Below are 22860 nucleotides of genomic sequence, written 5' to 3' on the forward strand. Positions count from 1 at the left end.
GGTTCTCAAACCTTAAATAAAAAGAAGTTATTTTTCTTCAGATGTATAATTCCTACTTCTTTTTTTTTTCAGATCCTCCTGGCCCACCTGCATTCCCCAAGGTGGTGGACTCTACCAAGAGCTCCATCAGCCTTAGCTGGACCAAACCTGCCTATGATGGCGGCTGTGAGATCATTGGATATCTAGTGGAGTGCAAGCGAGTTGATGCTGAGGACTGGACTAAGTGCAACGTTCCAAAGAAACTCCAGGCAACCAAATTTGTGGTAACTGGCCTGATGGACAACACTGAGTACCAGTTCAGAGTCCTTGCTGTCAACAAAATTGGCTACAGTGAACCCAGCGAGGTCCCAGGAAACCACACGCCCAAGGACATACTAAGTATGTTCACCTACTATATTACACACAACCTTCCTTTCCAGTGTGTATGAAATGAAAAAAGACATGCAAACAAAAACTATGACTAAAAGAAAGTTTTCTTGCATTTCAACAATTACATCTAAAACAAATTTGAGCTTCTTCTGTTAAAAAAATCTTATTAAAAAAAATAATAAACAAGCACACACATAAGGGAAAAAAAGTGAATTAAATAAAATCAAGTTAAGCATAAAATTCTATTATCCCTGCTCCAGTTGCTCCAGAGGGTGAATTGGATGCTGACCTGAGAAAGGCTTTGGTTCTGCGAGCTGGTGTCACAATGAGGCTTTATGTCCCACTGAGGGGACGGCCAGCGCCAAAGGTGACGTGGACAAAGGTAGACGCCAATCTTAAGGATAGACAAAGCTTGCTGATCAAGACATCAGACTGGGACACTCTACTGATGATTGAGGATGTAAACCGTTATGACGCTGGCAAATATGTGCTGTCCCTTGAGAACAGCAGTGGATCCAAAAGCTACACCATCATAGTAAAAGTTCATGGTAAGATATTTTAATCCCGACTAAAGTGGTTTCAATAAAAGATAAAGTAAGATAAATTATGACAACCAGATTAGTATCACAAGTCAATTTGTATGCTTTTGAGCCTCAGATATTTTGTGCTGTTCCCTCTCAGATTCCCCTGGACCACCTGTAAACCTAATTGTGAAAGAGACTTCCAAAACCCATGCCAGCATCACTTGGGAACCACCTCTGATAGATGGTGGCAGCCCAGTCAAGAACTACATTGTAGAGAAACGTTTGGCAGAGAGAAAGGCCTGGACCTGTGTGACCACAGAATGCCCAAAGACCTCCTTCAGAATTACCAACCTTGAGTCAGGACAGGCATACTGCTTCAGAGTGCTGGCTGAAAACAACTATGGTATTGGAGAAGGGGTTGAAACAGCAGGAAGTGTCCGAGCTTCAGGTAATTCCATCAAGGAAGAAACTTTTTACAGCTTTGGAGAAAACAAATTTAGGAGTTTTAGGGACAAGAGAAGTAGCTTAGACTAGATACCTTTTTGCCTTGGAAATACGGCCTTCTGATTAAAATTTGGTGTTTCGTCCCCCATCTTTGCAGATCACCTAATTTGTGTTTGATGGCCTATAAAGGTTAATGAGAAATATAGGGTAGATGAAAGACATGGCGATAAAATTAATTTCATTTCTATTTTTGCTTTTGTATGTTTAAAAATGTCTTTACTGGTAACATAGTGGACCTAAAGGGGAAAAAAAGCACGTGGTCTTGTTAACTTTTAACCCTTTTACTTTGTAGAACGACCAGGTCCAGTCACAGACTTCAAAGCACAAAAGACCACCAAGGAATCTGTCACCTTGGGATGGAAGAAGCCTCTCAGCGATGGTGGAAGTCATGTTAGCGCATACATCCTAGAGCAGAATGAAGGCGAGGAAAAATGGAAGCAGATCATGAAGGGCAAAAACACCTCATATGTAGTTGGTGACTTGACAGAGGGAAAAGAGTACCAATTCAGGATCAAGGCCCTCAATGAGTCTGGAGAGGGACCACCAACTGAGCTCACAGCAGTAGTCAAGGACCAGTTTGGTAAGAAAACAAATTACTGGTAATCCTAATGAGATGCATGCTGGTTGCTATGGGTAGTTGTTATTTTCTGATTTTATTAGTGAGGCTGTTGATCAAAACACAAAGTATGTATCAATTTAGAAAGTTTATGCTTACATTTTGTACTTTTATGTGTGAACAGTCTGCAAGACATACAAAAATTCAATACATCTACTGTTAACGAGTGTAAATAGGGACGCATTGTTTAGTAGTTGAAAAGGATAATATGTATAAATGTATTTTACAAATCACCTTGTTTTTACATATTCTTGATGTGTGCATTTTTCTGGATTTTAGTGCTGCCTGACTGCAACTTGAGTAATCTGCATGATGGCTGCTGCACTGTGAAGGAGGGCAGCACCACACGCATCAATATTCCAGTATCTGGTATTCCTTACCCTTCTGTCATCTGGAAGAAAGGTGACATGGTGCTCGGAGATACTGGCAGAATGTGTGTGGAGGCCTCTCCTGGCGTTACCACCCTTCTTCTCCGAGATTGCCAGAGAGCTGATGCCGACACTTTCACAATTGTAGCCAAAAACAGTGCAGGTTTGAAGGAATGCAAGTTCCAGCTAAAAGTGGTTGGAAAACCAGGTATCTGCACTGGACCCATTAAATTCAGTGAAATCACGGCAGACGGAATTACTCTGGAATGGGGACCACCAACAGATGATGGAGGTGCAGAGGTTTCTAATTACATTGTGGAGAAGAGGAGGACCACAGACAACAAGTGGGCCACAGTGGCTTCAGCCACTCAAAAGACTACCATGAGGGTGATTAGACTCCATGATGGTGTGGAGTACATCTTCAGGGTGTTCGCTGAGAATAAATATGGGGTTGGAGAATATTTGAGGTCTGATCCAGTCATTGCCCAGCATCCTTTCAGTGAGTACAACTCAGCAGCTTGCATTTCAAAACCCTTTTCTTGTTTCTTGTTTAATTACTGTACAATGCTTTTAACAGTCATTTACTTTGTAAAAAAACAAAACAGTAAATAGCCCTTTAAAATATTTTTACGAAGAATAAATTAGGTTTTTCTGGCTAATTATTATTTTGTCTCTTTATCCTTCAGACGTGCCTGAGGCACCAGCTCCTCCACAGATTGTAACCATCCGCCATGAGTCAGCAATCCTAATTTGGACTGATCCCGCGGATAATGGTGGCTCCCCTATCACTGGTATTGAAACGTGATGCATAACAATGTGTACCAGGGGTGTAATAATTTATCCACGTAATCAGTGAATTGATTAAATTCCTACTATCCAACTGCATTGATCTGTCTGAAGCAACTTGTTAAAAAAATTCAATCAACCTATGCCATTATAAAATCGTTTCAATCATTTCACATAATAATTTGAAAAAAGTATATAGATATTGGGAAAAAAAACATTTGGATTAAGGCAAAGCAGGTTTTTCACTAAACCATAAAAACAACCAAGTGTCATCACCTGGTGTAATGTTCTAATAATGTTCTGTTTTTATTATTCCTATGTGGATACAACAGTGGGCTAAACTTCATAAAACTAAAATGAGAATGGATTTTCCATCAATACTTGTTTACTTGCTTGTCTGTACATCCGTTTAGTTTACACTTGATTATCTTGCACGAAATATAAAGAATCTTGAAAACTTCACCAGTACTGTTCAGTACCCAGGTATTTATCTCTGAGTCACACTGGTTGAATTTTTGGCTAAAGATGTCCTGGATCGATTTTTTGTCAGGCAATTTAATCCAACCAGATTGTTCAAAATGAAGCAGTTTAGACTGAGAATTGTATTAGCAACCACAAACTATGATATGAAACAAATATTGATTAAACTTAATCATTACACCCCTAACGTATACATAAGTATGAGTAAACAATGAACAAAAATCCATATTCTGACTTTTTTCCTTAAGGATATCACATAGAATTTAAGGAGAGGAACAGCCTGATGTGGAAACGGGCCAGTAAGACTCCTCTAAGAGTGAAGGAATGTAGAGTTACTGGGCTGACAGAGGGACTAGAATATGAGTTCAGGGTGATGGCCCTGAACATGGCTGGCCTTGGAAAAGCAAGTAAAGTTACTGAAGCTGTGGTTGCTCTGGATCCTATTGGTGAGTTTGCTGCATTTAAATGCTTACCTTTTTTAAATCATTCATCAAAAGTGCTCTTGATTGTACTATGAAATAATGCTCAAATGATAAGAGAAATCTGAAAAATATTTGAATACCTTCTTTTCCTAATTTCTGTCAGATCCTCCTGGAAAACCAGATGTCATTAATGTCACTAGAAATACAGTCACACTAATGTGGACACCTCCCAAATATGATGGTGGCTACAAACTGATCGGCTACATGGTGGAGAAGTTAGAGGCTGATGGCAAGGCCTGGACAAAGGCCAACCATGTCAACATTCAGGGTTGTGCCTTCACTGTCACTGACCTATCAGAAGGATCCCAGTATCAGTTTAGAATAAGGGCAAAGAATGCAGCTGGTGCCATCAGTGAGCCTTCAGATTGTACTGAGTTTCTAACCTGCAAGGATGAGTATGGTAAGCTTGATGGTAAAAGTAATATGGCAATAACTACATTCTTGTAAATTTCAAATAGCTGAACTTAGTCTTTATTTTCTTGGCAGAGCCTCCATCTATAACTATTGACCCAGACATGAAGGATGGTGTATCAGTCAGGGCTGGAGATACAATTGTGATTTCTGCTTCTAAGATTGTTGGAAAACCTCCCCCAACTACTTTCTGGTCCAAGGGAGGTCGGGAGTTCAAGAACTCTGATATCATCACTGTCAGCAGCACCCCCACCACCTCCACTCTAGCCATTAAGTATGCAAGTCGAAAGAACACGGGAGAGTACATTATCACTGCCAGCAACCCTTTTGGTATTAAGGAGGAACATGTTAAAGTGAAAGTTCTAGATGTACCTGGACCACCAGGTCCCATTGAAGCAAGTAATATTTCAGCAGAGAAGTGTACTCTGACCTGGCTTCCACCAGAAGAAGATGGAGGAAGCTCTATAAAGTCCTACATCCTTGAAAAGAGAGAGACTAGCCGCCTACAGTGGACCAAGCTAGCAGAAAATGTTATGGACTGCAGATATGTAGCTGCAAAACTAATCAAAGGCAATGAATACATCTTCAGAGTGCAAGCTGTGAACCAGTATGGCACCGGAGACTCAAGCCAATCGGGTCCAGTCAAAATGGTTGATAGTTTTGGTAAGTTTTTATTCATTAAGGATGTAGTTAAAAAGCAAGTCAGTTACTTGCCAAAGTATAAACTTGTGTACTGTGTGGAGGCTGCAGTTAACAATTTTTTTTTCCTCAGGCCCACCAGGTCCACCCTCAATCCCAGAGATTGACAATGTCAGCAGGAATGCAATCACTATTTCATGGAAGAGACCAGCAAATGATGGTGGCTGTGACATTAGAGGATATTCTGTGGAGAGAAAAGAGAGAAAAGGACTGAGATGGGTGAGAGCCCATAAGAGGTCAGTCCCTGACCTCCGCTTTAAGGTGCAAGGCCTAACTGAAGGAGTTGAGTATGAGTTCAGGGTCACTGCTGAAAATAAAGCTGGATTTGGGGAGCCAAGTGAGCCATCGCGCCCTGTGATGACAAAAGATATTGTTTGTAAGTAAAACTTAAACAGTATTTATAAACTGTATTTTTTTAATTGCATTTTTAGATATGAATTAGAAAATGAAAATGCACTCAGTTTTCCTTGAAGTAGATAACTGCTACTGACCCATGTAATTGCTTGTTTTTACACTTATTAGATCCCCCTGGCCCTCCATCCAATCCAAGAATTACAGAAACCACAAAAACCACAGCAACTTTTGCCTGGGGCCGGCCCCACTATGATGGAGGTCTTGAAGTGGAGGGATATATTGTTGAATATAAGAAAGAAGGTCATGATGATTGGGAAACAGAAACACAGTACCCAGTGAAGATTACAGAATATGTTATTGGCAAGCTTCAAAAAGGAGGCAAATACCACTTTAGAGTTTGTGCCATAAACTCAGAGGGAGTGGGTGAGCCTGCAGAGGTTGAAAAGGTGACTGAATTAGTGGATCAAGAAACACTGCCTGACTTTGAACTTGATGCTGAACTCAGAAGAACTTTAGTGGTGAGAAGCCGTTGTTCAATTCGTATGTTTATCCCAATCAAAGGACGTCCTGTTCCTGAAGTAACTTGGAGCAAAGATGATACAAACCTGAAAGTCCGTGCTCACATTGACAACACAGAATCTTACAGTCTATTTGTTATTCCTGAATGCAACAGATATGATGCTGGAAAGTATAATCTCTGTTTGGAAAATGTTGCTGGTAAGAAAACTGGTTTTGTCAATGTAAGGGTTCTGGACACACCAGGTCCACCAGTCAACCTCAAACCAAGAGAGGTGACCAAGAACAGTATCACTCTTCAGTGGGAAATCCCAATAATAGATGGTGGTTCTAAGATCCATAACTACATTATTGAAAAGAGAGCAGCCACCAAAAAAGCATATACGGTGCTTAGCACTACATGGCAAAAGTGTTCTTTTAAAATCCCAGATCTTGAGGAGGGGGCTTACTACTACTTCAGAATTTCTGCTGAAAATGACCTTGGTGTTGGAGAGCCTGCAGAAACCCCTGAGCCCATCAGGGTGTCCCAAGCTCCTTCTGCACCAGAAAACCTGTATGTTACAGATGTGACTGCAGAAAGTGCAAGCCTGGCATGGACAAAACCTCTCCATGATGGTGGAAGCTTGATTACCGGATATGTCATTGAAGCTCAAAAGAAAGACTCTGAACAGTGGGTCCATGTGGCCACCATCAAGGCTTTGGATTACACAGTAACAGATCTGACTGAGGGTGCTGAGTATACTTTCCGTATAATGGCTGTCAACGCATCAGGCAGGAGTGATCCTCGTGAGAGCAGGCCTGCTATTATTAAGGAGCAAACATCTACCCCTTCATTTGATCTTCGGGGTGTGTACCAGAAGACTGTCATTGTCAAAGCAGGAGATCGCGTGAAAGTGGAAATTCCAGTGCTGGGTAAACCAAGGCCTATTGTTTCCTGGAAAAAGGGAGATTCGACTCTCAAGGAAACCCAAAGAATCAATACAGAAATCACACAAACATCAACTATTCTCAATATCAATGAGATCAAAAGAACTGATGGAGGACAGTATTCCGTCACTGGAAAGAATTTGCTAGGTACAGTGACAGAGACCATCACAGTTCTGGTCCATGACATTCCAGGTCCTCCAATTGGTCCTATAAAGCTGGATGAAGTCTCGTGTGATCATGTTATAATGTCTTGGGAGCCACCAGAGAATGATGGAGGTGTTCCAATCAACAACTATATTGTTGAGATGCGGGAGACTACTGGCACTTCATGGGTAGAGCTGGCAGCAACTGTAATCCGCACCACTTTCAAGGCAGTTCGACTCACTACTGGGACTCAATATCAGTTCCGTGTCAAGGCCCAGAACAGATATGGTATTGGACCATGTATCATTTCAGAACCTGTATTTGCTGCATATCCATTTGATGTGCCTGGCCAGCCTGGTAGTCCGGTGGTCACATCTTTTAACAAGGACTCTATGGTTTTAAGTTGGAATGAGCCTTCTTCTGATGGAGGTAGTCCCATTCTGGGTTATCATGTGGACAGGAAAGAGAAAAATAGCATTCTGTGGCAACGGGTCAGCAAAGCTCTCGTTGTTGGGAATATTTTCAAATCTGTTGGCCTTGTTGATGGTATTGCATATGAACATCGTGTCATTGCTGAAAATATGGCTGGTCTAAGCAAACCTAGCAAACCCTCTGAGCCTATGTATGCTTTGGACCCAGTTGATCCACCAGGCAGACCCGTAGCATTGAACATTACCAGACATGAGGTGACACTGTCCTGGACCATACCAGAAGGGGATGGTGGATTTTCCATTACAGGATACCAAGTAGAGAGGAGAGAGATGCCCAATGGACGTTGGCTCAAAGCAAACTTCAACAACATTCTGGAAACTACATATACAGTTAGCGGTCTGACTGAGGATGTAACCTATGAGTTTCGTGTGTTTGCAAGAAACTCAGCTGGTGCTGTTAGTGCTCCATCTCAGCAGTCAGAGCCAATCACTTGCAGAGATGACATTGAAGAGCCTCGACTCGATGTTGATGCATCCTACAGCAGCAATGTTGTAGTAATGGCTGGAGAGATTTTCAAGTTGGAAGCCAGAGTAACTGGTAGGCCCATTCCATCACTGGTATGGACTAAAGAGGGAAAAGAGCTTGAGGACACAGCCAAGCTGGAAATAAAAACCTCAGACTTTCACACAACTCTAACAAACAAAGATTCGTTGAGGAGAGATGGTGGTACTTTTACTCTAACTGCTAGTAATCCTGGTGGCTTTGCCAAGTTTACATTTAATGTCAAGGTGCTTGATAGACCAGGACCACCAGATTCCCTCACTGTTACAGATATCGCTGCAGAAAAATGTGTGCTTAACTGGATTCATCCTGCACATGATGGTGGTGCCAAAATTGAGTATTTTATCATTCAGAGACGTGAAACCAGTAGGTTGGCATGGACTAATGTGGCAACAGACCTTCAAGCTAACAGGTTTAAGGTCACAAAGCTTCTTAAGGGTAATGAGTACATTTTTAGGGTTATGGCTGTTAACAAGTATGGTGTAGGTGAACCTGTAGAGTCTGTGCCTGTCATATGCACAAACCCATATGTTCCCAGTGATCCACCATCACAGCCAGAGGTTACCACAATCACCAAAGACTCAATGGTTGTGTGCTGGGAGCGCCCTGAGCATGATGGAGGAAGCAGAATCAACACATACATAATTGAAAGAAGGGATAAGACTGGCCTGCGCTGGGTAAAGTGTAATAAAAGGACTGTAACAGACTTGCGTTACAAGGTTTCTGGGCTTACACTGGGACATGAATATGAATTTAGAATTTTTGCTGAGAATAACGCTGGCTTAAGTCAGCCAAGCCCTTCTAGTCCTTTCTACAAAGCCGTAGATACAATCTTCCAGCCTGGACCCCCAGGCAATCCTAGAGTACTGGACACCACCAAGTCTTCCATTACCCTGGCCTGGAATAAACCCGTCTATGATGGTGGTTCTGAAATCACTGGATACATTGTGGAGACTTGCCTACCTGAGGAGGATGAGTGGACAATTCAAACTCCAAGGAAGGGATGGACAGCGACTTCATATACCATCACTAACCTGAAGGAAAACCAAGACTATAAAATCAACATTTGTGCAACAAATTGTGAAGGAGTGGGAGAGCCTGCTGCTGTTCCTGGAACACCAAAGGCTGAGGACAGACTACTTCCTCCGGAAATTGAACTTGGAGCTGAGTTGCGTAAGGTTGTGTGCATCAGAGCCTGCAGTACACTCAGACTATTTGTTCCAATCAATGGAAGACCAGCACCTGAAGTGAAATGGTCAAGAGAGCATGGGGGATCTCTTGATAAAGCCAACATTGAAATTACACCATCATTTACCACTCTTCAGATAGACAATGTTGACAGGTTTGATGGGGGCAAATACATGCTGACTATAGAAAACCCATCTGGAAGTAAGACAGCCTTTGTTAATGTAAGAGTGCTAGATACTCCAGGAGCACCTCAGAATCTTATTGTTAAGGAGGTCACCAAAGATTCAGTTTCTCTGGTTTGGGATGCACCTCTTATTGATGGGGGTTCCAGAGTGCGCAACTACATTGTGGAAAAACGGGAGTCAACTAGGAAAGCTTACTCAACAGTTTGCGCTAGCTGCCATAAGTCAAGTTGGAAAGTTGGAGAGTTGGAGGAGGGAAAACTGTACTCTTTCAGAATTCTGGCCGAAAACGAGTTTGGCATTGGCCTCCCAGTTGAGACCGTTGAACCAATTAAGGTGTCAGAGAAACCTCTACCTCCGGGAAAAGTTTCCCTCCTTGAAATCACCAGCACTACTGTCACCCTGACATGGGAAAAGCCAGACCATGATGGCGGAAGTAGAATAACAGGTTATATTGTTGAGATGCAGGGTAAAGGCAGTGACAAGTGGACCCAAGTCATGACAGTGAAGAGCAATGAGGCTTATGTAACAGGGCTCACACAGGGAGAAGAGTATAATTTCCGTATTTCAGCCAGTAATGAAAAAGGTGTTAGTGACCCACGTCCTCTCAGCGTTCCTGTGGTGGCTAAAGATCTGGCAATTTCTCCAACCTTCAAAATGCTTTTTAGTACATTCAGTGTCCTAGCAGGAGATGACCTTAAGATAGATATACCATATGTTGCTCATCCTAAAGCTGCTGTAACTTGGCTAAAAGGTGGTGTTAGTCTCAAGGAAACAACAAGAGTAAATGCTGAGGCTACAGATCGAAACATTCTTCTGGTTATTAAGGAAGCTTGCAGGGAAGATGTTGGCACATACACCATTAAACTGACTAACAAAGCTGGAGAGGCTACAACAGATATCAGCGTTGTTGTATTAGATAAGCCTGGATCTCCAACTGGCCCAATCAAAATGGATGAGGTTACTGCTGATAGTGTAGTCTTGTCATGGAATCCACCACAATATGATGGTGGTTGTGCCATTAACAATTATATTGTAGAGAAGAGAGATACATCCACCACCAACTGGCAGATTGTTTCAGCAACTGTTGCCAGAACAACGATCAAGGCTGCCCGTCTAAAAACTGGATCTCAATACCAGTTTAGGATTGCTGCAGAAAATCGATATGGAAAGTCATCATTCCTGTTATCTGACACTATTGTTGCTCAGTTTCCATTTGAGGTCCCAAGTTCACCACGCTCTGTTGTTGTTCAGTCAGCCACCAAAGAGAGCATGGTAGTTGTGTGGGAGAAGCCCAGCAATGATGGCGGAAGTAAAATTCTAGGCTATCATTTAGAACTCAAAGAGAAGAATAGTATACTGTGGGTGAAACAGAACAAACAAGTCATCCCTGATACAAGATTCAAGGTAGTTGGCCTAGAGGAAGGAATTGAATATGAGTTCAGAGTTTATGCTGAGAACATAGTTGGCCTTAGCAAAGTCAGCAAAGTAAGTGAGTTGCAAGTAGCCAGGGATCCTTGTGAAAGGCCAGGAAAACCCGAAGCTGTTATTGTGACAAGAAATCAAGTCACACTCAGATGGACAAAACCTGAGTATGACGGGGGTATCAAGATTACTGGTTATGTTGTTGAGAAGAAGGAAGTCAGCGGGCGCTGGATGAAGGCCAGTTTCACAAACATCATTGAGTGTGAATTTGTTGTCACAGAACTCACTGAAGATCAGATTTATGAGTTTCGTGTTATTGCTAGAAATGCTGCAGGTGTGCTGAGCCAGCCCTCAGACTCCACTGGACCCATCACTGCTAAAGATGAAGTGGATCCACCCAAAATTGACTTGGAGGCTAAGTACTCCCAGGCTGTGGTACTAAATGCTGGTGAGACATTCAAACTTGAAGCATCTATTTATGGCAAGCCTGTGCCCACCATACACTGGCTGAAAGATGGTCATGAGATCACTGAAGCAGCTCGAATAGAAATTCATAACACAAATTTTACAGCTTGCCTAATTTGCAAGGAAGCCATTCGTATTGATGGAGGACAGTACACTATTCTAGTAAAAAATGTTGGTGGAGAAAAGTCTGTTAACATTAACGTAAAGGTCCTGGACAGACCAGGTCCACCAGAGGGCCCAATCTCTATTTATGGAGTCACTAGTGAGAAATGTTCAATTTCCTGGAAACCTCCCTTGCAAGATGGAGGAAGTGATGTGTCTCATTATGTTGTGGAGAGAAGAGAAACCAGCAGACTTGTTTGGACTGTAGTTGAATCAAAGGTGCAGACACTAAACCTGAAGATTACTAAACTTCTTCCTGGCAATGAGTACATCTTCAGAGTAATCCCAGTCAATAAATACGGAGTTGGTGAGCCTCTTGAATCTGAGCCAATGATTGCTAGAAATCCATTTGTTGCACCAAGCGCACCGACTGAGGTGGAGGTTTCAACAATCACTAAGGACTCCATGGTTGTTACATGGGAACGCCCCTCTAATGATGGAGGTAGCCCCATCCAAGGATATGTTGTTGAAAAAAGGGATAAGGATGGTGTGAGATGGACCAGGTGCAACAAGCGCAATGTTAGTGAGCTGCGCTTTAGAGTAACAGGACTCCTTGAGAACCATAGTTATGAATTTAGGGTTGCTGCTGAAAATGCTGCAGGAGTTGGGACACCAAGCAAGCCCACAATATACTACAAGGCTCTAGATCCAATCTTCAAACCAGGTCCACCAAATAACCCCAAAGTATTGGACACTTCTAGGTCCACTGTTACTCTGACCTGGGGCAAACCTATCTATGATGGTGGCTGTGAGATCCAGGCTTATATTGTTGAAGCTTGTAATGGAGCTTCAGATGAGTGGTTTATGTGCACACCTCCCACTGGAATCACTGAAACTACATTTACAGCAAAAAAGCTTCTCGAGAAGCACGAGTACCAGTTTAGAGTGTGTGCAATCAACAAAATCGGAGTTGGTGAGCATGCTGATGTGCCTGGAAAAATTCTTCTCGAGGAGAAACTTGAGCCTCCTGATCTTGAATTGGATGCTGATATGAGAAAAATGATCAATATTAGAGCAGCATGCACTCTCAGACTTTTTGTACCTGTGAGAGGTCGCCCAGCACCTGAAATAAAGTGGGGAAAGGCTGATGGAGAAATTAAGGAAACTGCCCAAATAGACAATACAGGCAACTATGCTTCTCTTGTAATAGAAAATGTTGACCGTTTTGACAGTGGAAAGTACACTTTAACAGCCGAAAATGCAAGTGGAGTGAAGTCTGTATTCATTAGTGTCAGAGTCTTGGACTCCCCTAGTCCACCTACTAACTTCATGGTGAAAGAAATCACTAAGAACTCTGTTACTCTCACATGGGAACCTCCTCTCCTTGATGGTGGCTCAAAGATTAAGCATTATATAGTTGAAAAACGGGAGAGCACTAGAAAGGTTTACTCTCCTATCACTACCTGCAACAAGATGTCGTTGAAAGTTGAGTCCTTACCAGAGGGTGGAATTTTTTTCTTTAGAGTATTAGCTGAAAATGAGTATGGTGTGGGTCTACAAGCTAAAACAATTGAGCCAATCAAAATATCTGAGAAACCTCAACCACCTGGAAAGGTAAGCGTAGTTGATGTTAGTCGTAGTACCGTGTCTCTAAAATGGGAGAAGCCCATACATGATGGTGGTAGTAGAGTCAGTCACTACGAAGTTGAAATGGCTCCAAAGGACAGTGATACCTGGTCTTTGTGTGCTAGTGTAAAGAGCTTAGAGACCACAGTGGCCAGTCTTCTCCAAGGAGAGGAATACCAGTTCAGAGTTGTTGCTGTAAATGACAAAGGCAAAAGTGATCCAAGACAACTAGCCCATTCTGTCGTGGCAAAGGATCTTACAATCGAGCCTTCCATTAGACCCAAAGCAAGTACCTACAGTGTTCAGGTAGGGTACGACCTTAAAATAGAGGTCCCAATTGCTGGACATCCAAAACCAACTATCACTTGGACAAAGGATGGCACAGACCTTAAGCAGACGACCAGAGTAAACGTCACTGACTCAGCACATCACACAACCCTCACCATAAAAGATGCTATCAGAGAAGATGGAGGAATGTACACCATCAACATTGCAAATTCTCTTGGTTCCAAAGATGCAAATGTGGAAGTGATCACTCTGGATAAACCAGGCCCACCAACAGGCCCCGTTAAAATGGAGGACATTAGTGCTGAGAGTGTTACCCTGATTTGGGAACCTCCCACATACACAGGTGGATGTCCAATTTCCAATTATGTGGTGGAAAAAAGAGACACAACTACAACTAACTGGGTAGTTGTATCAGCCACAGTTGCAAGAACCACATTAAAAGTGGCAAACCTGAAGACTGGTGCAGAATATCAGTTCAGAGTTTTTGCTGAGAATAGATATGGAAAGAGTTATGGAATTGATTCAGAGCCTGTTGTGGCACAGTATCCATTCCAAGAGCCTGGCCCTCCAGGGACACCATTTGTGTCCTCATACACTAAAGATTATATGGTAGTTGAGTGGCATAAACCCCCATCTGATGGAGGAAGTTCTATCTTGGGTTACCATTTGGAGAGGAAGGAGAAAAACAGTATTCTTTGGACTAAGGTTAACAAAATGCTGATCCAAGACTGCAGATTTAAGTCAACCCCTCTTGAGGAGGGCATTGAGTATGAGTATAGAGTGTATGCTGAGAATATTGTTGGTATAGGAAAATGCAGTAAAACATCAGAAGGATATGTTGCACGAGACCCTTGTGATCCTCCTGGTCAACCTGTGGCCGCAATTGTGACCAGGCACTCGGTAAAACTAAGATGGACCCCCCCAATATATGATGGTGGAAGCCTTGTTACTGGCTATGTAGTAGAAAAACGTGACCTTCCAGAAGGTAAATGGATGAAAGCTAGCTTTGCAAACATCATTGAGAATGAATTCACAGTTACTGGCCTTATAGAAGACAGTAAATATGATTTTAGAGTGATTGCAAGGAATGCAGCTGGTGCTGTGAGTAAGCCGTCTGACACCACAGGATCTATAATGGCCAAGGACGAAGTTGAAACACCAAAATGTGAAACAGATCCTGTTTACAACCAAACTATTGTCATAAATGCAGGGGAGACATTTACTTTGGAAGCCAGTGTGGAAGGAAAGCCCATCCCAACAGCCCAGTGGTTCAAGGGAAGTTTTGAAGTTGAAAACTCTGCAAGAGCCGAGATCAAAAACACTGATTGTAAGGCTATACTTGTTGTCAAAGATGCTATCAGAGTGGATGGTGGACAGTACACGCTGGTTCTGACCAATGTGGCTGGAACAAAAACTGTTCCATTTAGTGTTAAGGTTTTGGATAGACCAGGCCCTTCAGAGGGACCCCTAACAATAAGCAATGTGACAGAGGAGAAGTGTTCATTGTCATGGCTTCCACCAAGACATGATGGAGGTGCAAGTATTTCTCACTATGTTATTCAAAAGAGAGAAACCAGTCGCTTGGCATGGACAGTAGTCTCCAGCGAGTGTAAAGCAACCATGTTCAAGGTTACCAAGTTATTGAAAGGAAATGAGTACATCTTCAGAGTAATGGCTGTCAACAAATATGGAGAGGGAGAGCCCCTTGAATCAGCACCTGTTGTCATGAAAAATCCATTTGTTCCTCCAGGCTCACCTCAGGAACTTGAGATCACCAACATAACAAGAGACTCCATGACTGTCTGTTGGAACCGTCCTGACACCACAGGTGGCAGTGACATTGTTGGTTACATTGTTGAGAAAAGGGACAGAGCTGGAGTGAGGTGGACCAAGTGCAACAAACGCAGAGTTACAGACTTACGCTTCAGAGTAACAGGGTTAACTGAAGACCATGACTATGAATTTAGGGTGTCTGCTGAGAATGGAGCTGGGGTGGGACAACCAAGCCCATCCACACCTTACCTCAAAGCTTGTGACCCAACATTTGAACCAGGCAGTCCAACTAATGTCCATTTGGTTGACACCACAAAAGACTCAATCACTGTGGCTTGGCATAGGCCCATCTATGATGGTGGCTGTGAGATTCAAGGATACGCTGTTGAAATTACCAAGGCTGATGAGGAGGAATGGACAATATGCACACCACCCACTGGTATAAATGATACAAAGTTTACCATCAAAAAGTTAACGGAACACCAAGAATACAAAGTGCGTGTCTGTGCCATCAACAAGCTTGGTATTGGAGAGCCCACAGAAATTCAAGGAATTCTTAAACCTATGGATAAGATTGAGCCTCCAGAGGTGATTCTGGATTCAGAGCTTAGGAAAGGAATAGTTGTGAGAGCAGGAGGATCAATGAGAATCTATATTCCTTTTAAAGGTCGTCCCACCCCTCAAATAGGCTGGGCTAAGGAAGATGGTGAGCTCCCCAGTAAAGTTCAGATTGAGATGGGTGAGAACTACACACAGCTTTCCATTGACATATGTGACAAATTTGATGCTGGAAAATACATCCTTAATTTAGAGAATAGTGCTGGCACAAAATCTGCTTTTGTCTCAGTTAAAGTTCTGGACACCCCAGGCCCCCCTTTACAGCTAGTAGTTAGAGACATAAAGAGGGAGAGTGTTACCCTGAACTGGGAGCCACCAATTATTGATGGTGGTTCAAGAATAAAGAATTACCTGGTTGAAAAGCGTGAATCAACAAGGAAAGTTTTTTCCAATGTGGACAACAAATGCACAAAAACAAGTTATCGTGTTACTGGCCTTACTGAGGGAACTATCTACTATTTCAGAGTATTGGCAGAAAATGAATTTGGTGTTGGACAGCCAACTGTGACAGAACAACCAGTTAAAGCCTCTGAGCCACCCCTGCCTGTTGGTAAGGTCACATTGACTGAAGTGACAAAAACTACCACTTCACTCTCTTGGGAAAAACCAGATCATGATGGAGGTAGCAGAATCATTGGCTACTATATTGAAATGCAACCTGTAGGCTCAGAGGAATGGGTGTTGGCTGCCACAACCAAAACTTGTGAAGGCACTGTTGTAGGCCTCCGTGCAGGACATGACTACTTATTTAGAGTGTTTGCTTTTAATGAAAAGGGCAAAAGTGACCCTAGAGCTTTGGCTGCACCAGTGACTGCTAAAGATATTACCATTGAGCCAAGATTCAAAGTAAGATTCAACACTTACAGTTTACAGCAAGGTGAGGATCTAAAGATTGAGATTCCTGTGTTTGGCCGCCCCATCCCGAAAGTGGAATGGAAAAAAGAAGGACAAGCAATTAAGGAGACAACACGATTGAATGTCTTGAGCACATCATCATCTACTAAACTGGTTATCAAAGATGCAAATAAGGAAGACTCTGGTAAATACAGTGTCACAGCCACGAGCAGCATCGGAACAGTTACAGAGGAGATTATTGTTATCATACTTGATAAGCCTGGACCACCCACTGGGCCCGTGAAAATCGAGGAGGTTAGCTGCAATTATGTTGTTCTCTCCTGGGAGCCACCAGAGTATACTGGAGGATGTCAAATCAACAACTACATTGTTGAAAAGAGGGACACTACCACCACAAATTGGCAGATTGTATCTGCTACAATTGCAAGGACAACCATTAAAGTCTCCAAGCTCAAAACTGGTGTTGAATATCAATTTAGAGTCTGTGCTGAAAATAGGTATGGAAAAAGTTCTCCCATTGTCTCTCCAGCTGTTATTGCTCAGTATCCATTTAGTGTGCCTGCAGCCCCAGGAACACCAATCACTACAGCTGCAACTAAAGATAACATGGTTGTTGAATGGAAGCCTCCAAGTAACAATGGTGGTAGTCCCATCCTTGGCTATCATCTGGAGAGAAAGGAAAAGAATAGTCTTTTGTGGAGTAAAATGAACAAGCTTTTAATTCCAGAGACACGCTTCAAGACCACAGACCTTGAAGAAGGCATTGAATATGAATTCAGAGTTTATGCTGAGAACATTGCAGGTGTCAGTCCAGCTAGTAAAGTCTCAGATGGTACAGTAGCCAGAGACCCATGTGACCCCCCAGGCACTCCTGAGGCCATTGAAATCACCAGAAACCATGTGACACTCCAGTGGACCAAACCCCAGTATGATGGAGGTAGTTTAATCACTGGCTATTTAATTGAAAGAAAGAAATACCCAGATACCCGCTGGATGAAAGCCAGCTTCACCAACATTATTGATACCCAGTTTACACTTGCTGGACTTACTGAGGACTGTGTTTATGAGTTTAGAGTCATTGCCAGGAATGCTGCAGGAACTTTGAGTCATCCATCTGAAAGTACTGGACAAATTACAGCCAAAGATGAAATTGAAGCACCAGATGCTACTTTGGATTCTAAATTTAAAGATCTGACAGTTGTTAGTGCTGGTGAGTCATTTGAGATTGATGCTGACTATACTGGCAAGCCTCTCCCTGAAGTCATATGGTTAAAGGATGGTAAGGAAATTGACAAAACCACACCAAGAATGGAGATCAAAACTACACTTACACGTACAATCCTGACAGTCAAGGAGTGCATTAGAGTGGATGGTGGCCACTTTGTCCTCAAGCTTGTTAATGTTGGTGGCGTCAAGATGATCCCAATTAATGTGAAAGTTCTTGACAGACCTGGTCCTCCAGATGGCCCATTAGAAGTTAAAGGGGTTAGGGCTGAGAAATGTTATCTGCACTGGAACCATCCTTCACATGATGGTGGAGCAAGTATCTCTCACTATATCATTGAAAAAAGAGAGACCAGTCGTTTGTCATGGACTGTGGTTGAGCCCAAGATCCAAGCAATTAGCTACAAAGTTACCAAACTGCTTCCTGGTAATGAATACATTTTTAGAGTTACTGCTGTAAATAAATATGGAGTTGGTGAACCTCTGGAATCGGAGCCTGTTATTGCTCGTAACCCATTCACTGTTCCCAGTGCACCTTCAACCCCTGAGGTCAGCGCTGTCACTAGAGACTCTATAGTCCTTACCTGGGAAAGGCCTGAAGAAAATGGAGGAGCTGAGATTGAAGGCTACATTCTTGAAAAACGGGACAAGGATGGTATCAGGTGGACCAAGTGCAACAAAAAGAGACTGAATGACCTAAGATTCAGGTGCACTGGTCTCACTGAAGGTCACTACTATGAATTCAGAGTCTCTGCTGAAAATGCTGCTGGCACTGGAAAGCCAAGTGCACCGAGCCAATACATTAAGGCATGTGATGCCACATATCCACCAGGACCTCCAAGTAACCCTAAAGTCACCAATCATTCAAGTAATACTGTCTCCCTGACCTGGTCCAGGCCTATTTATGATGGTGGCGCACCTATTACAGGATATGTTATTGAAATGAAAGAGGCAGGAGATGATGAATGGATTATCTGCAGTCCTCCCACTGGTGTTCAAAGCACTAACTACACTGTAAAGAAACTGAAAGAAAATGCTGAGTATAACTTCCGCGTATGTGCTGCTAACTGTGAAGGAGTAGGAGAGCCTGTGGATCTACCTGGGTCTGTGATTGCTGCGGAGAAGCTAGAGGCCCCTGAGATTGAACTAGATGCTGACCTAAGGAAGATGGTGAACGTACGTGCTACTGCAACACTGCGTCTATTTGTGACGATTAGAGGGAAACCGGAACCTGAGGTAAAATGGTCAAAGGTTGGCAGCACTCTAAATGAACGTGCACAAATTGACGTCACAAGCTCTTATACAATGCTGGTAATTGAAAATGTTGATAGATTTGACACTGGCAAATACGTGGTGACCCTTGAGAACCTAAGTGGCTCTAAATCTGCATTTATTAATGTTAGAGTTTTGGACTCTCCTAGTGCACCAACAAACTTGGAAGTTAAAGATGTGAAGAGGAATTCCGTTTCACTTTCTTGGGAGCCTCCTCTTATTGACGGCGGGGCTAAGATATCACACTATATTGTTGAGAAGAGAGAGCAGAAGAGAATGGCTTTCACCAGTGTTTGCACCAACTGTGTAAGGAACTCTTACATTGTGTCTGACCTACAAGAGGGAGGAAGATATTATTTCCGTGTGTTGGCTGTAAATGAGCTAGGAGTGGGTCTGCCTGCTTCTACGGACCAAGTCAAGGTATCTGAGGCACCTTTGCCTCCTGGCAAAGTTGTTGTTGAAGATATAACTCGTCACAGTGTCACCCTTTCGTGGGAGAAACCTGATCACGATGGAGGCAGCAAAATCACAAGCTACATTGTAGAGATGCAGCCAAAAGGAGAAGACAAATGGACGTTGTGTAGTCAAGCTAAAGCACTAGAGGCCACTATCATTGGACTTACAACAGGAGAAGAATACTCATTTAGGGTCACTGCAGTAAATGATAAGGGTAAGAGTGATGCTAAGCCTTTGGCTGTTCCTGTAGTAGTAAAGGACATAACAATGGAGCCCAACATAAACCTGCTGTTCAACACATACAGTGTAAAAGCTGGAGATGACTTGAAGATTGATGTTCCATTTAAGGCCAGACCCCAACCTGAGGTTTCGTGGAAAAAAGATGGCCATGTTCTTAAGCAGACAACCAGGGTGAATGTTGTCACCTCAAAGACATCATCAAAAGTAATTATTAAAGATGCCAACAAAGAAGATGTTGGAAAGTATGAGATTTCAGTAACAAATGCAATTGGAACAAAGACAGCTGAAGTGTCGGTTGTAGTACTGGAAAAACCAGGTCCACCCAGCAACATTAAGTTGGAAGAAGTTAGTGCTGATTTTATCTCTCTATCCTGGGATGCTCCAATATATGATGGTGGATGCCAGATTAACAATTATGTGGTGGAGAAAAGAGATACCACCACTACAACATGGCAAATTGTCTCAGCCACAGTAGCAAGGACATCAATTAAGGTTACTCGGCTTACTCAAGGAATAGAGTACCAATTCCGTATTGCAGCGGAAAATCGTTATGGCAAGAGTTCTGCAATTGATTCTGCTCCTGTTGTTGCTCAATATCCATTTGAGCCTCCCGGTCCTCCAACAAAGCTCCATGTTGTCCATGCTACTAAGACTGGTATGCTGGTATCATGGGGCAAACCAGCAAGTGATGGCGGAAGCCCAGTTATTGGTTATCATATTGAATGCAAAGATCAAAGTAGCATTCTTTGGACTAAAGTTAACAGAGGTCTGCTAACTGAAAACCAGTTTAAAATGACTGGCATTGAGGAGGGCTTACTTTATCATTTCAGAGTATATGCTGAGAATATTGCTGGCATTGGTCCATGTACTAAGCCCTGTGATCCAGTTGCAGCTAGAGATCCATGTGAGCCTCCACGTAACCTCAGAGTTACAAATATCACTAGGAATTCAGTGTCTCTCTTTTGGAATGGCCCAGAGTATGATGGTGGAGTAAAAATCACCGGATATATTGTAGAGCATAGAGAACTACCTGATGGCCGGTGGCTGAAGTGCAACTTTGCCAATTTGCAAGACACTTACTTTGATGTTACAGGCTTAACAGAAGATGTCCAATATGAATTCCATATTATTGCTAAGAATTCTGCAGAGCAGCTCAGTGTTCCCTCAGAAAGCACTGGTCCCATCACCGTTAAAGATGATGTAGACCCTCCAGCCATAATAATGGAAGACAAATTACGACAACTAATGGTCATTAAGGCTGGAGAGACTATTAAAATTGATGCAGAGATTACAGGGCGTCCACTCCCAGTCATTTCCTGGTCAAAGGATGGAAAGGAAATAGAGGCCAAAGCAAGGTGTGAAATCACATCTACTAACTTCACAACGACCCTCACTGTTACTGATGCTATCAGGAAAGATTCTGGGCAATACGTTCTTACTCTGCACAATGTTGCAGGAACTAGATCCATGGCTGTTAACTGTAAAGTTCTGGACAGACCTGGACCTGCCTCAGGACCTTTGGTAGTGTCTGGACTAACAGCAGAGAAATGCACCCTAACATGGGGACCCCCTCAAGAGAATGGGGGTGCTGAGATCATGCACTACATTGTGGAGAAACGTGAGACAAGTCGCCTTGCTTGGACTCTAGTTTATGGTGACATGAAGGCTACAACTTGCAAAGTGACCAAGTTGCTTAAAGGAAATGAATATATCTTTAGAGTTAGGGGAGTAAACAAATATGGAGATGGTGAGCCTTTGGAGAGTGAGCCAGAAAAGGCCATGGACCCATTTACTGTGCCCGCAGCTCCCACAAATGTCCAAGTTACAGCAGTTACTAGTGATGCAATGACAATATGTTGGGAAAGACCAGTGTCTGATGGTGGCAGCAGTATTTCTGGTTATGTAATTGAAAAGCGAGAGAAAACAGGCCTTCGTTGGTGCCGTGTTAACAAGAAACCTGTTTATGACCTAAGAGTCAAGGCTTCACACCTTCGTGAGGGCTGTGAATATGAGTATAGAGTGTTTGCAGAGAATGCTGCAGGGCTAAGTAAACCTAGTACCCCCTGTCCACTAACTAAGGCTGAAGACCCACAGTTTCTGCCCTCTCCTCCTGCTAAACCTAAGATCATTGACTCTACAAAAACCACAGTCACCTTGTCATGGAACAAGCCCCTATTTGATGGCGGTGCACCAGTAACTGGATACAGAGTAGAGTACAGAAAGACATCTGATGATGAGTGGTTTATTGCAGTGCAGAACACCAAGACTACAGAATTTACAGTTGTGGGATTGACACCTGGGGCTGAATATGTGTTTGTTGTCAAGTCCATTAACAAAATAGGTATTAGTGAGCCAAGCCCTGAGACAGACAAACAGATTGCTAGGGAAAGACAGGAGGAACCTGTGTTTGACATAAGCAACGAGATGAGGAAGACACTCATTGTCAAAGATGGAAGCTCATTTACCTTGAAAGTGCCATTCAGAGGCAAACCCATACCAAATGTTACTTGGGCTAAACCTGACATTGACCTTAGAGTCCGGGCTGTCATTGACACAACAGACACTTTCACCTCAATAACCCTTGAAAAAGCAACTCGCAGTGATTCTGGAAAATATACAGTCACCTTATCCAGTGTTGCTGGAACTTCTTCATTGACACTAAATGTCAGAGTGCTGGACTCACCTGGACCTCCTTCACGTGTGGAGGTCAAGGAAGTAACAAAAACATCTGCCACAGTCACCTGGGACACTCCTGAGAATGAGGGTGGAGGACCAGTAAAGAATTACCTTGTTGATATCCGTGAGGCCAGTAGGAAAGGCTGGACTAGGTTGACTGAAACATGCCACAGGCTTACATACAAGGTGATCAATCTAAAAGAAGGAGAGGTCTACTATTTCCGAGTGACAGGAGAAAATGAGTTTGGGGTTGGTGAACCAGCAGAGACCAAGGAAGGAACCAAGATTACAGGTACT

General features: G+C 42.9%; 1 protein-coding gene and 1 long non-coding RNA gene across 3 annotated transcripts in view; one reads left to right on the plus strand and one right to left on the minus strand.

The window, feature by feature from the left end:
* Positions 1-22860, plus strand: part of ttn.2 (titin, tandem duplicate 2) — a 198414-nt gene that overhangs the window by 144699 nt on the left and 30855 nt on the right. The window contains exons 177-187 of the mRNA XM_078939704.1: positions 73-378; positions 630-917; positions 1051-1341; positions 1690-1977; positions 2293-2880; positions 3068-3172; positions 3896-4093; positions 4233-4529; positions 4616-5203; positions 5313-5615; positions 5762-22855. Coding sequence (XP_078795830.1) covers positions 73-378; positions 630-917; positions 1051-1341; positions 1690-1977; positions 2293-2880; positions 3068-3172; positions 3896-4093; positions 4233-4529; positions 4616-5203; positions 5313-5615; positions 5762-22855 — 20346 coding nt within the window. The remainder of the gene's footprint in view (positions 1-72; positions 379-629; positions 918-1050; positions 1342-1689; positions 1978-2292; positions 2881-3067; positions 3173-3895; positions 4094-4232; positions 4530-4615; positions 5204-5312; positions 5616-5761; positions 22856-22860) is intronic.
* The window catches only part of LOC144988781 (uncharacterized), a 43867-nt gene that overhangs the window by 17958 nt on the left and 3049 nt on the right, over positions 1-22860 (minus strand). The window lies entirely within an intron of this gene.

The sequence above is a fragment of the Oryzias latipes genome, chromosome 21 (assembly GCF_053564925.1).
Source record: "Oryzias latipes strain Hd-rR chromosome 21, Olatipes_Hd-rR_3.1".
Taxonomy (NCBI): domain Eukaryota; kingdom Metazoa; phylum Chordata; class Actinopteri; order Beloniformes; family Adrianichthyidae; genus Oryzias; species Oryzias latipes.